General features: G+C 35.0%; 1 protein-coding gene across 4 annotated transcripts in view; it reads right to left on the reverse strand.

The window, feature by feature from the left end:
• Window positions 1-641: 641 nt before the first annotated feature.
• Window positions 642-12,894, reverse strand: part of LOC149785794 (histone-lysine N-methyltransferase SETDB1-like) — a 194,039-nt gene continuing 181,786 nt past the window's right edge. For 3 of the 4 annotated variants that reach the window (XR_016425454.1, XR_016425453.1, XR_016425452.1), the window contains 3 exons: window positions 10,529-10,617; window positions 7,040-9,923; window positions 642-6,963 (listed from right to left, as the gene is read on the reverse strand). Coding sequence is in view for 1 of the 4 variants with exons in the window: in XM_089979716.1 (XP_089835842.1) it covers window positions 9,806-9,923; window positions 10,529-10,617 (207 nt within the window). In the remaining 3 variants the exon portion in view is untranslated. Of the gene's footprint in view, window positions 9,924-10,528; window positions 10,618-12,894 lie in introns of all 4 variants that reach the window. The other variant, XM_089979716.1, reaches the window with a different exon arrangement.

Raw genomic sequence — 12,894 nt, forward strand, 5'->3', positions numbered from 1 at the left:
GTTATGAAACCTGATAACAGAACAATTTTACAGATATTCACATGTGAAAAATAGGTCACACTGACCAATTTCTCATCCTTAAATCACTAAATCAAGTGTTGGAATCATGTAAAAGCCATGCAGACAAGAGTAAGCATTGCCAAAAATTGTTGTGTATTAAATGTTACATAAAAAATTATGGTTACAGATTGGATGGTATGATGAAGTAATGTTCCGGGCAAGGATACTGTTAAAGATTGGATGGGTATAATGAAGTAATGTTCAGGGCAAGGATACTGTTAAAGATTGGATGGGTATCATGAAGTAATGTTCAGGGCAAGGATACTGTTAAAGATTGGATTGGTATCATGAAGTAATGTTCCGGGCAAGGCTAATCTGACAGGATTCCAATATGTTACTCTATAAATCACACAGACACAAGTCTTCCTTACATCATCTATAATCAACAAAATGCATTATGTTCACTGTCTATATATTGACAGCAAGCCAGTGTTATAAAGGCTGTGGGTAATTACTGTGTAGACAAAATTTTGCATTTCTTATACATTAGCCCAAAAGAAAAAATCCGGGATAAAACTAAAATGAAGGTAATTGACAGTCCCTTGTTTACAAGAAATAATAAAGAAAATAAACACTATGCATAAGTGTTTTAACATTTAATACATTATCAAAATATAAAGATCAACTCTTTCTATGATTTTGTACAATGGAAATATCGTAAATTTTTTACAGACAACAAAAAAATTGCAGATATAAATACTTTTCAGCTTTTAAAGTCAAGAATCAATATACTGTAAAGAAATCTGCCTTAAATAAAAGTATGAAGTCATAAAAAAATTTACAGCAGCCTATACTGGGATTGACAATTATTTCTCAAAATTCGTTTTCAAACCATTAAAACCAAAAGCTTGGGTCACTCAGTGATTAGTTTTCATACATTTATATAAGAACTTTTGTGCAATTTTCGAGTCAAGCAACAGTATATTGACTAAATCTGAAAATGTTCTGCTACTGTGAACATGAGTATGTTCAAACACAGAGTTGGCAAAATGTGTCTTGGCATATATATCTTTATCCACATTTGATGCAGACTGATTTCAGTGATGGCAGATTTTGTTGTCATGTATGTTTTAATATAATGGAAGACCTGTATTGTCATTCTTGCCACCATATCAGATGTTAAAATCAGACATACAGGAATGCATATTCATGTCCTTTAACTTAATTCCAATCAACAACCACCGAAATTACTGTTCCCATCTATCATTAAATTTTGTGTGATACTCTGATTGCTCAGTTTGTGGTGTTTTAACACTGGTAGATAATGCATGTGTAGACATCTAGACAAACTTTAAACAGTGAAGCCCAACTTACTTGGTTCCATACTGATTGAACACTGCAGTAATCCAAACATAATCAATTAATCTCTAATCTTTTCGAAATTATGTCTGATCACACACAGTATAATCCATGTTGGCAAACTTCAAGCACTGAAGGCAACAGACCTTGCTAACATATACAAAGGGGTGTCAATTGTTTAACGCTGTTGAAATCAGCAAATTACTTGTCTTGCCTAAATTAATCCAGACGAGTCACACGATCACTAGCAATATTACTGTAAATATACTAAACTGAAAGCAAGGTGTGAGAGAAAAAAAGGGAAAAATAAAAAATTCTCCACAATAATTTTGCATACATAAGACTTCAGAGATTGATGAAAGGAACAGGAGACACCCCTCAGAATAGGAAGAAATCCCACCTATCTGATAGATTCACATATATGCCACAAAATCCAGCAAAGTAGAGCAACCTGTGCTGTTATAAAACTTCTGAGTGACCTGGGAAGGTAGTATGTTGCACCAACGAGATGGGTCGCACTAGGTCAATTTGAACTCTTTCGGATGAAATGTCTAAGAATAACATGGACATTCATGCCACAGCTTGAATCATGTCAGGGAGTGGTTTTGCTTCAATGCTATGCTGCTGGAGACTGCTCTAATCATGTCAGGGAGTGGTTTTGCTTCAATGCTATGCTGCTGGAGACTGCTCTAATCATGTCAGGGAGTGGTTTTGCTTCAATGCTATGCTGCTGGAGACTGCTCTAATCATGTCAGGAAGTGGTTTTGCTTCAATGCTATGCTGCTGGAGACTGCTCTAATCATGTCAGGGAGTGGTTTTGCTTCAGTGCTATGCTGCTAGAGACTGCTCTAATCTCATGAGCTGATATACACAATACATCAGTCTGGTCCTGGTTAAGTTCCTTGTAAGCTGAATGGAAACTTATTTGATTTAGGACAAGAGAGCCAAAGTGAAAATAATATCCATTCCATCTTTGAACAGTAAAAACTAGTGACATCTCCCTCTCCTGATCAGCTTAGTATACTTCAGGTACCACCTTCAGTGCTCTAATCAGGTCCTGAAGACACTTAGGAGAAGAAGGGTTCAAACAAGTCAGTGCTTTCAAGAGCAAAGACCGATCTGTTATTAGTCGAAGCCTGTTTTTTGGCAGTGACACTGGGGGTCATCATGGGAAAAACCAACCCATCAAGGTGAATCTGCAAAAAGTCTGGGACTACCAGTAATGCACAAATTTCACTCTGCCTTCTGAGGTTAGTGTAATTAAGAGATCTTTTAGGAAAATAAATGAGCCTGTTGGCTATAAGCCAAGTTAAACCCCTCTCTTTGCGGAGATGGGATCTGATTTAGTTTGAATCATTATTTGATCTCATGGGCAAAGTTTTGGGTGCCATTAGGATAGAAGAAAATCTGCCAGGTTCTTATGAATAAGCAACCCAAAAGATCTGTTGTTGTAATGAGAAACCCTGGTCTGTTGCTGCAATGTGAAACCTTGGTCTGCTTTTGCAATGAGAAACCCTGGTCTGTTGCTGTAATAAGAAACCTTGATCTGTTGCTGCAATGAGAAACCTTGATCTGCTTTTGCAATGAGAAACCCTGTCTGTTTCTGCAAATTGAAACCCTGGTACCAAAGAAATAGCTAATCTTTAAGTGTTCTCTGGCCTCCACAAAGATGACCTTCAAGGCATGTTCTTGAGTAAGTCAAACTCAATTCAGATATGTTTTGAACTCCACATCCAGATGAATAAGGTGCTGTGACAGAATTAGATTAGATTCATCCTCGTTGACAATGAATCTGAAGCAAAAAAAGAGCTGAAGGAGAGATTTCTTATCTTTGTACAAAGACTACTAACCATGGTGCTTTTAGAAAAACAAATGTCATCTAGGTTGTCTGATGTCACTCTTAACTTGTGTTGATTGTACATCTTTGGCTCATGACTTTCTGGAACTTGCTGTTAGTTTTGGGAACTTGGAAAGGAATTAAATAAAGTATATTTCTGTGTGATGAGAAAAAATCTAAGGATTCCTCAAACTGGTTCACTCGGGTAAAATATAAAGTCTATGTAAGGTCTCTTGTGACAAGGTGCAAGCAGAAGAAACTGTCAAATGATTTGATTTGTTGGCAATCCCTCTATCCAAGGAGAGACAAATCATGTCTGACTTCCGTTACAGAAAGAACTTTCTTCACTTTATTGCTAAAAGAAGCCAAAAGATGTGGCATAGGAGGGCTGGATTTTCATGGCAGTGAATGTTCTTCAACCATATGATTAATTAGTGGTAAAATGTGTAAAACTATTACCATTAAAACTGGAGCTGATAACCAACAGGAGCTAACCACATACTCCACTTCTGTGGCAAAAGTATTTTTAAGCCATGCTGAAAACCCTGAAAGTAGGTCAGAATGACCCAGGTTTGGTGGGTATTAATTGTTCATCCCATGATGTAATCATATTGTACCTATGGTACCAACAGGTGTCAAGGCATTATAATTTGAAGGAAAAAAGTGAAACAAGCCATTGAAACTGGGTTTTAAAAAAAAAACCAAGATAATGTGTGGAGAACAAAGTCATGCCAAAATGCACTCACACACAAAGATTGGTCTAAATAGGTGTATTGAAATAACAGTTACACTCTGGACAGGGAAGATGGATGAAATAATGTAATCAAACATACATACCAGATGCTTAGAGAAATAATAATATAGACATATATACAGTTGAGAAATAATGCATGGAATACACATTACTGAGATGACACACACACAAAACTACAAGTGTTTTGTTCAGAGTTGGCAAAAATTTAAATTTGATCTGTCAAAGGGATAGTTCATGGCTGTCAGGTTTAGACATATTCATAAAACATATCTATTAGTTCTTTCACCAACTTGGAACAAAACATAAATGCATTAAGCATTTATTACCCCTCTATTAAACATTCAAATCTGCTGTATACAGTATCAAGAAACTTAAAACAAATTGGGATTTATAGAATGTTCGATAAAATGCATCTAAAAATATTGACATGCAGAAGTCAGTGGTGACAATGAAATGATTCCAGACTGGGTGTGTGATACAGAAATACAAATGAACATCTGTATCGAACACTGTATGAATGGGTATGTAATAAAGGCAAATAATGACCAGAAATGAAATTTATACATCACATATACTGCATAAGAGTTATAAATACCAACCATTCCCAATTCCAGAATGATGCCAGTGAGATGAAGTCACCCATATCTATGTTCACATTTTGTCTGATGCAAATATATTTACTTTTACTCTGTATTTTCCATGTAACCCTCTTCTGTTCCTTAATTCATGAATATACTTTGTCATGAAATCAACATGTGTCCCAATCTGAGTCCAACGTAAGTTTGGAACTCGTCTTTATTCACATACTACCTGTTTTTGTATTTATAAAAAACATCATATAAGATCGTGATATTAGATACTAGCCATGTGCAAACATAAGTATGACTGCAACTTTATTTACTATATATATTTGATTACAAGATGAGTACAACTGCAAACAGCACAGACCCAAATCTGCTGTTGCATAATGTGTTGGCAGATCAGGGTCTGTGCAGCTTGTTATGAGCATCAGCAGAACAAACAAACATCAATCCGGATCTACAGTCACATTATTTAATGACAGATATGAGTCTGTTTGCAGTTGAATTTGACTCATAATCAAGTATATGTGAAAAACCTATGAGAGGCACACAATGCTGAAATAGTTTTTAAATTTTAAAATCATGTACAGAAAATGTAGATATCAGGATTAAAATTGTATGTAGCTCACATAAATATGTTCCATCTGAAGACCACATCAGCACTTCATGGAACTCACTTGCACACATAACCTCAATAATGCTAAAGAAGTTAGAGCCTTACTTAAATGTTTACATGTGTCTAAGGTGCATTTTCCTTGTTTAAAAAAAATGTCGTAGTTGGAACTTGATTTGATTCATGATACAGAAAGATGTTAATAATGGGACTTTTACACACAAAATAATACACACACACACACACACACACACACACAATCAGCTCTAAATATATGCATATTAACACAAATAAACACTATAATACATTTATTGGAATGAGGGCATTTGGTTAATTGCCCACCCCCAAATACAGCACCAGTAACCAAATAAGCCAGTTATATGACTTATGGTGATCTGAGTTCTTTTTCAACATTGTTTAGAAACATATTCAAATTTTGTGTTCCATTTCCATTTACAGCATCTATTAAAGATATATTTGAAGTGGAACTGAAATACTTAATTTTTGCATCTGTTGGCATCTCATTTAAAAGTCAACATTTGTTAGTACTGCTTGATTGTGCATTGGTAAAGTGCTTGCCTTGTACCTCTCAGGTACCAAACTTAATCCCTGGTTACAACATGTGCATTGTAATGAAACAACAGTAAAGGTTTGTGGTTTTCACTGGGTTATTACTCCAGTTTTCTTGACCCTAAAAAAACATTATGCTGTTTTCTTACATAATCTGACTGCTTATGGCAGATTTGACACGTACATTTTGTTTTACATCAGCCATACTCGAGGATCAACACTGCATATGCTGTTTAAAAATTGTTTTTGTACACACAAAAATCTTCTGCTTGTGTGTATTGGGTATGTAATTTATGTATTAAGTAACTAATCATGTACGAATAAGGATCATATCTAGTTTGTTGTGAGCCAATTTGCTGAATCCCTTGTAAAGGACTCTAAATACTGAGGTGCAAATCCTTTCTTTGTATTCCAGCAGATGGAACAGAGGTCCATTAGACCCGTGGCAATAAATCTTTGAATACTGCAATGACACCATTGCCGAGGACACTGGTTCCTACATAAATTTCCCGTGACTACTAAAGCTTCAGATTGGCATAATCTGTTTGACTGGCCACACCTGCTTTAGATCTAGCTGAATACAGCTTGAATGGGAATCATGCAGGCCACTCAAAAACTTAGTCTATTTATATTTCTATATGACTTTTGTATGAATATGTATGACTGTATGTGAAAGAGAGAGGGATCAAGAGTGTGTGTGTGATTTGGATTTTTAAAGCAGCTTTAACAATTTTTCAGTCATATCGCTACAATATCTGCAGTGTGGCAGTTTATAGTGATGTCTAGCACTAAGGCATCATGCAGCAGGCACATTATTCCTGACATCAGGCTGACCAGTCCTAACACCAACCTCTTAATGCTGAGTGTACCATTTTTGTAAGTCTTTGGTATGACTCGACCAGGGATCGAACCCATGACCTCCTGCAGGATCAAGAGAGAGGGGAGGTAATACTTGGAAATTAAGCCTTATAACACTCATTAGTAGCCTAATTCTACATACATTTTATAAATAAAAAGGTAACTGTGAATGATCCTGCAAGTTTATGCGATGTACATGTTAACCTTAAGATTCAAATGGATACATTCTATTGATATGAAGTATTTAAAGCGAAAATATAAAAAAATCAGCTGAATAAAAACAAATTAGAACAAAACAGGTATTTAAAAACTATCATTATTTGCATAATTTTGTCCATTCTTAAGACATACATTTATTTTTTACTGCTATCAGTACTCGATTTATGTAAACCTGAAATCCATAGATAACTAAATTACTACCTGATTTACCTGAAATCCATAGATAACTAAATTACTACCTGATTTACCTGAAATCCATAGATAACTAAATTACTACCTGATTTACAATGCTTTATGCTGCATACATGTGTAAATAACTTGACTCTGAAATTTCAGTTTCAAATCCAACATCTCCAATACCAACCACAAGCTTGAAAAATCATACTTCCAGGAAATATACTGTGCATTCCTAACAGTGAAGACCTGTCTGTCTCAAATATTTTAAGTTCATACCACTGCCTGAGGTAATCTAACAATACCCATTTATTTAAAAATCAATTGTGTAAAAATATATTGCATAAATACCTTGCAAAGTACCAACATAATGTTTTTTTCATAATAAAGAACCAAGTTGAGCAAGGTCAAACATGCGACAAATTTGTAAGTGCTAAAATAAAATTCCAGTGCCTACTCCACCCACACCAGATCTAACTCAGAACAACTGGATTGGGAAACATGTGGGCTAGTCTACAAGTTTACAATGTTATCTTTCACTGGATTTGAAACTGCCAAGGTGGATGAAACAATAATGTGTTATGCAACTGTCAAGCTTAATAGCCATGGTGAGTGGAACAATGTTGTGTCAGGCAAACTGTCAAGATCAACTGCTATGGTGGGTGGAACAATGTTGTGTCAGGCAAACTGTCAAGCTCAACTGCTATGGTGGGTGGAATACTATTGTGTCAAATAAATGCCAAGCTAAACTGACATGGTGGGTCGAATAATGTTACCAGTCAAGTGCCAAGCTGAACAGCCATGGTGGGTGGAACAAGACTGTGACTGGCACACTGCCAATTTTAACTGCAAGAGTAATGAAGCCCGAGTAGACATGGAATGTACAAAATAGTTACCATTTTACACTCACGGCACTGTCACTGCAATGTCAGTAGCCACGGGATATATATGTACGAGGTACCATCCTACAGTGTCACTGCAATGTCAGTAGCCATGGGACATATATGTACGAGGTACCATCCTACACTGTCACTGCAATGTCAGTAGCCATGGGATATATATGTACGAGGTACCATCCTACACTGTCACTGCAATGTCAGTAGCCATGGGATATATATGTACGAGGTACCATCCTACACTGTCACTGCAATGTCAGTAGCCATGGGATATATATGTATGAGGTACCATCCTACACTGTCACTGCAATGTCAGTAGCCACGGGATATATATGTACAAGGTACCATCCTACACTGTCACTGCAATGTCAGTAGCCATGGGATATATATGTACGAGGTACCATCCTACACTGTCATTGCAATGTTCAAGGTTTTGTTGTCATGGGCACAGATCTCTGCTGTGGTAGGTATCACTAAAATCGACAATCTACCCAAGAAACATTTATGTATACATGAAATGTGCTTAAAAGGGATTTAGCTTTGTACATATTAGAGTGTATAGCCATCAAACAAACCATACCCAATAGAGCGAAGTATTGAAAGAATCATGTATAAATCATTTTATAGGTTTACAGAATCTTATTCTGCATCATCTAACTTATATCATAACAATATTCTGTTGCTAAGGCAACAAATCTGGGTTCACTTCAAATGTTTATGAGAGCCAGGTGTTTAGTGTATTTATATGTTTTCTTACCAAGTCTTGCAGGACTGAGAGTACTTTATCATATTTAAGAACAGGAAATATTTAGGTGTATTGTGGCAAGGGACTGCTGTGCCCGTCATTTCACCCTAATATACAAAAAAAAGTGAAGGTGACTTTGTCTTTTTTCAAATTGACATTTTCACCCCACCCCACCCCTTTATAGGCAACTGAATTCTGCATATAGTGTTATCTTGTGTCTATTTTAACAGTATATAGATAGTATTTCATGCTGTCAAATGAAGGATTATTTATGCCTACAATTACAATCTAAAAGATTCCTGGCAAAAAATTCAAACATTAAGTTTGATCTAAAAGATTCCTGGCAAAAATTCAAACATCAAGTTTGAAGAAATGAGTAAACTTTCTCCCATCTGAAGCTGACTCACAAAAAAATTATTACTCTATGGAGGCTCACAAGTCGACTGCTAGTAAAGGTGACAAGTCAACAGCTAGTGATGAAGCATTTTTTGCATTTATTTTGTATTTTATCTTGTGAAAGTATGAAGAAAGAACTCGTACCATGTTATATGTCATCTGTTTTTTTTTAAATATTAACTTAATTTCAAGGTAACTATTTTTCCCAAAACTAAAGTGATAGTAGTAAACAATTTCCCTTAATCAAAATAAAAAATAACAAATTTCACAAGTTTTATGAGTATTTCTTTGATTTCAAATTATCAGCAAATCTGCTGTATTAAGTGACTGTTCTAAAATTTCTAAATTTTCACCAACTCTACACCCAACCAATTCTTCCTATTCTCCAACCACTTTGGCTTATCTTGAGGAAGAGAAGTCACTTCACCCCAAAAATTTAGCTTGGACCCTGTTATCTTTGTGTCTGATTGTTATGAAGTACTCATATAGACCATTTTATTGCTGTTCTCCTTGCTAAAGAGGCATCCATGATATAGATCAAATCATATCATTTATGTCAAAAGTTTCATAGTTCAGTTTTAAGACAAAATACTTTTGCACCTGCCTTGTCATTACAAGCCTGTTTCCTGATTAAATTGAGTCTTTTTGTGTTGGACAAGTGGATAACACATAATACAAGGAATCTTGAACAAGATCAATGACTCTTCCATTTTAGGAAAAATACAATGGTGAGATCAATGCTGTTAAGTCTACCAAATGGGATTATATTTCCTTCAAGGTAGATCACTTTATTTCCGTGTTCATTAAAGTAGTCTCCCCCTGCAATCTGCAGAGCCACAGTAGCAGTAGAGGACTTTCCCTGGAACACTTCCCACTTCGTAGTTGTAGTCCCAGGTCAGCTCAGAACCAGCTCGGATAAACCTGAGGATGACAGATCAAAGTTGTGAGGAGTTGGATCAGGCAAAATTTATACATGTACACAGAAATACAATAATACATAATGATGATAATAGTTTACAATTCAATCATTAAATTATGTTTCCCCTTCAGATAATAACACAGTATGTCCAGTAACTGTAAAATTAAATGAATTCAATTAAAACAGTGACATACACGAGTTTAAAAATAAAGTTTCATTCCAATGATATGCATGATAATAGTTAAATATCATTAAATTTCAACTAATTTGTTAAATTCTTATTCAGAAAATATACTTAGCTCTCATTTTATCAACCTGATATAACCATTATGTCAAAAGTGACATTAAAGACCAATCAACCAATTATTCATAACAAACAATTATTTATCAGTAGAGAATGTGTATATGTAAATCTTTATAAATAATGTGTAATAGACTTTCACTTTAATACTGTTCTGGAAAGCAAGATTCCTTCATAACGCTATAGAAATGTAATAATCATTCAATACTATGATAGTAATTAAATATTTCAGAAAGCATTATATCAAATCAGATACTATCTACCAAGAATACTGGACGGAAGCAGATGATTAATACATATACATACTGTCCTGCGAAGAAAGCTACCCAAGGAAACCGGAGATCATGGGTGTCTACAAAAACATTTTGGACAAAGGCATTGGGTGAGCAGCTATGCTGTAAACAGAAAACAAACAAAACATATGGTGTCAATATCAATGCCTGAATTCTTCAAAGGAATTTATCTTATAAAGTTAATATTTACTGTCACCATAGCATTATGTTAATTAATTCAGACAAGACTTTGGTATTCCACAAAAAAAGCTGAAATCTGAAAGGGGAGTTTAGGGGTCCTCCCTGATCAGGGGGTCTAGGGGGTCGATAGCTCCCTGCCAAAAATGCATTATACAATCATAAAAAACTGCTCCTGGTGCAACTTATGATCATATTATATAACAAAATAATCATTTGAAAAACTAACAAACTTATCAAAAAATTTCAACTTGATTTGAATAATTTCACAATTTTTATTGTCACATGAATTTGTTCTCCAATACTATTGGTGCCTAAGTTATTTCATGTACATGTCAGTGTTCGCATCGTAATTAAGTCACAAAAATTTCCCAATTTTTGCAGCAAATATATTATACTTATCTCTTTTCATAACATATCTGTAAAATAAACACCCAAGTATATCAACTATATACAAATAATCCCATACATTCACTTGTCTTTTTCTCCAATGGACACAACCTGTTGATATTCCAGTCGAGCTCTTTTTGTGGCTTTGGCAAAGATTTGTTTAGCCTTCCTTTATGACTGACTTTTTTGGCTCAATGTGCAATCATTTCTTTTCCTTCTCAATGATAGCCTTTTTCCTTTCAAGCTGGTGCTTGTATTGGCAACGTGCAGTGCACATATTCTGACAGAAAGCTACATCTGTTCTCTCATGCAAGAAATCTTTCTTCTTATAGTAATTAACAGTACTTTTTCCAGATGCCTTCTGAGCTTCAATTTTTCCGTATGCAGCTTCTTTTGAATGTGCCATTCCAAACTCTTCCAACATGATTACGTAGAGCAGAGCTCACAAAATGCCAGTCCTCTAGCATTCAGTTTTCTTATAAACTGACCAACTAAATTTCCGTCAACTTTTCACTCTGCCATTCCCATTTTCCATACGTTTTTTAAACCTTTATCTAAACTTCTTGTGTCATGGTCTCAATCAACTCGTGATGCCATACTTTGTAAGCATGCTTCTTTCCATTGCCATCAGTTTCCATTACACGACGATTCAATGGATGAATTTAAACTTTTGACCAATCAGAATATTCTTTACGAGAGTTGTGGGGTAACTAATATATGGAACAAATATGTTAAAAGGGTAGTTGCAGAATGGGACCGAACAGACCGTTTAAAAAAAAAAAAAACAGATCAGAGTGGATAAACAAAATGGACTATATCAAGAAAAATTGGATTCAAGTCAGGAGAAAAGAGGAATTCCACTTTAAAATGGAGAACAATCACGTCTGTTAATTGAACAAGGAAACAAAACTACAATTATATGGGAATGATGAAGTAAGAGTCATAAACAAACTCCAAAACTAAAGTTTCATTTGAAATGAATTTGTAAAGCTCCTTGACTAGTATGAGATGATATTTACTGCAAGTGGCTTGTGGCCTATAATATGGCCTATAGTATTATATAATGTCTAGGCCTACAAGCCAAGCATATGATAAAAACAATCCGATAAAATGTAACCTCGACCCTAAGGTTAAAATGTGCCAGTGTTACAGAATTAATCGTATTTGATCAATTATGTCAGAGTGTGTAATCCAGAATGAATTGTATTTGATCAAATATGTCAGTGCATATTCAGAATTTGCTCAAATGGGTGAGAATGCACATTGCCAAGTGATTAGTATTTGATCAAATGGGTGAGAATGTGTATTGCAGAATGAATAGAATGTGTATTATAGAATGAATGGTACTAGATCAAATGGGTGATTATGTGTATTGCAGAATGAATTGTATTTAATCAAATAGGTGAGAATGTGTATTGCAGAATGAATTGTATTTTAATAAATGGGTGAGAATGTGCATTGCAGAATGAATTGTATTTTAATAAATGGGTGAGAATGTGTATTGCAGAATGGATTGTATCTGATCAAATGGGTGAGAATGCACATTTCAAAATGAATGGTATTTTATCAAATGAGTAAGAATGCATATTGCAGAGTAAATTGCATTTAATCAAATAAGTGAGAATGCAAATTGCATAATAAATTGTGTTTGATCAAATGGGTGAAAATGTGTTTTGCAGAATGAATTGTATTGGATCAAATGGGTGAAAATGTGTATTGCAGAATGAATTGTATTTAATCAAATGGGTGAGAATCCGTACTACAGAATAAATTGTGTTTGATGAAATGGGTGAGAATGGATATTACTGAGTG

The sequence above is a fragment of the Sinohyriopsis cumingii genome, chromosome 13 (assembly GCF_028554795.1).
Source record: "Sinohyriopsis cumingii isolate HCF-2022 chromosome 13, ASM2855479v2, whole genome shotgun sequence".
NCBI classification, from domain to species: Eukaryota; Metazoa; Mollusca; class Bivalvia; order Unionida; family Unionidae; genus Sinohyriopsis; species Sinohyriopsis cumingii.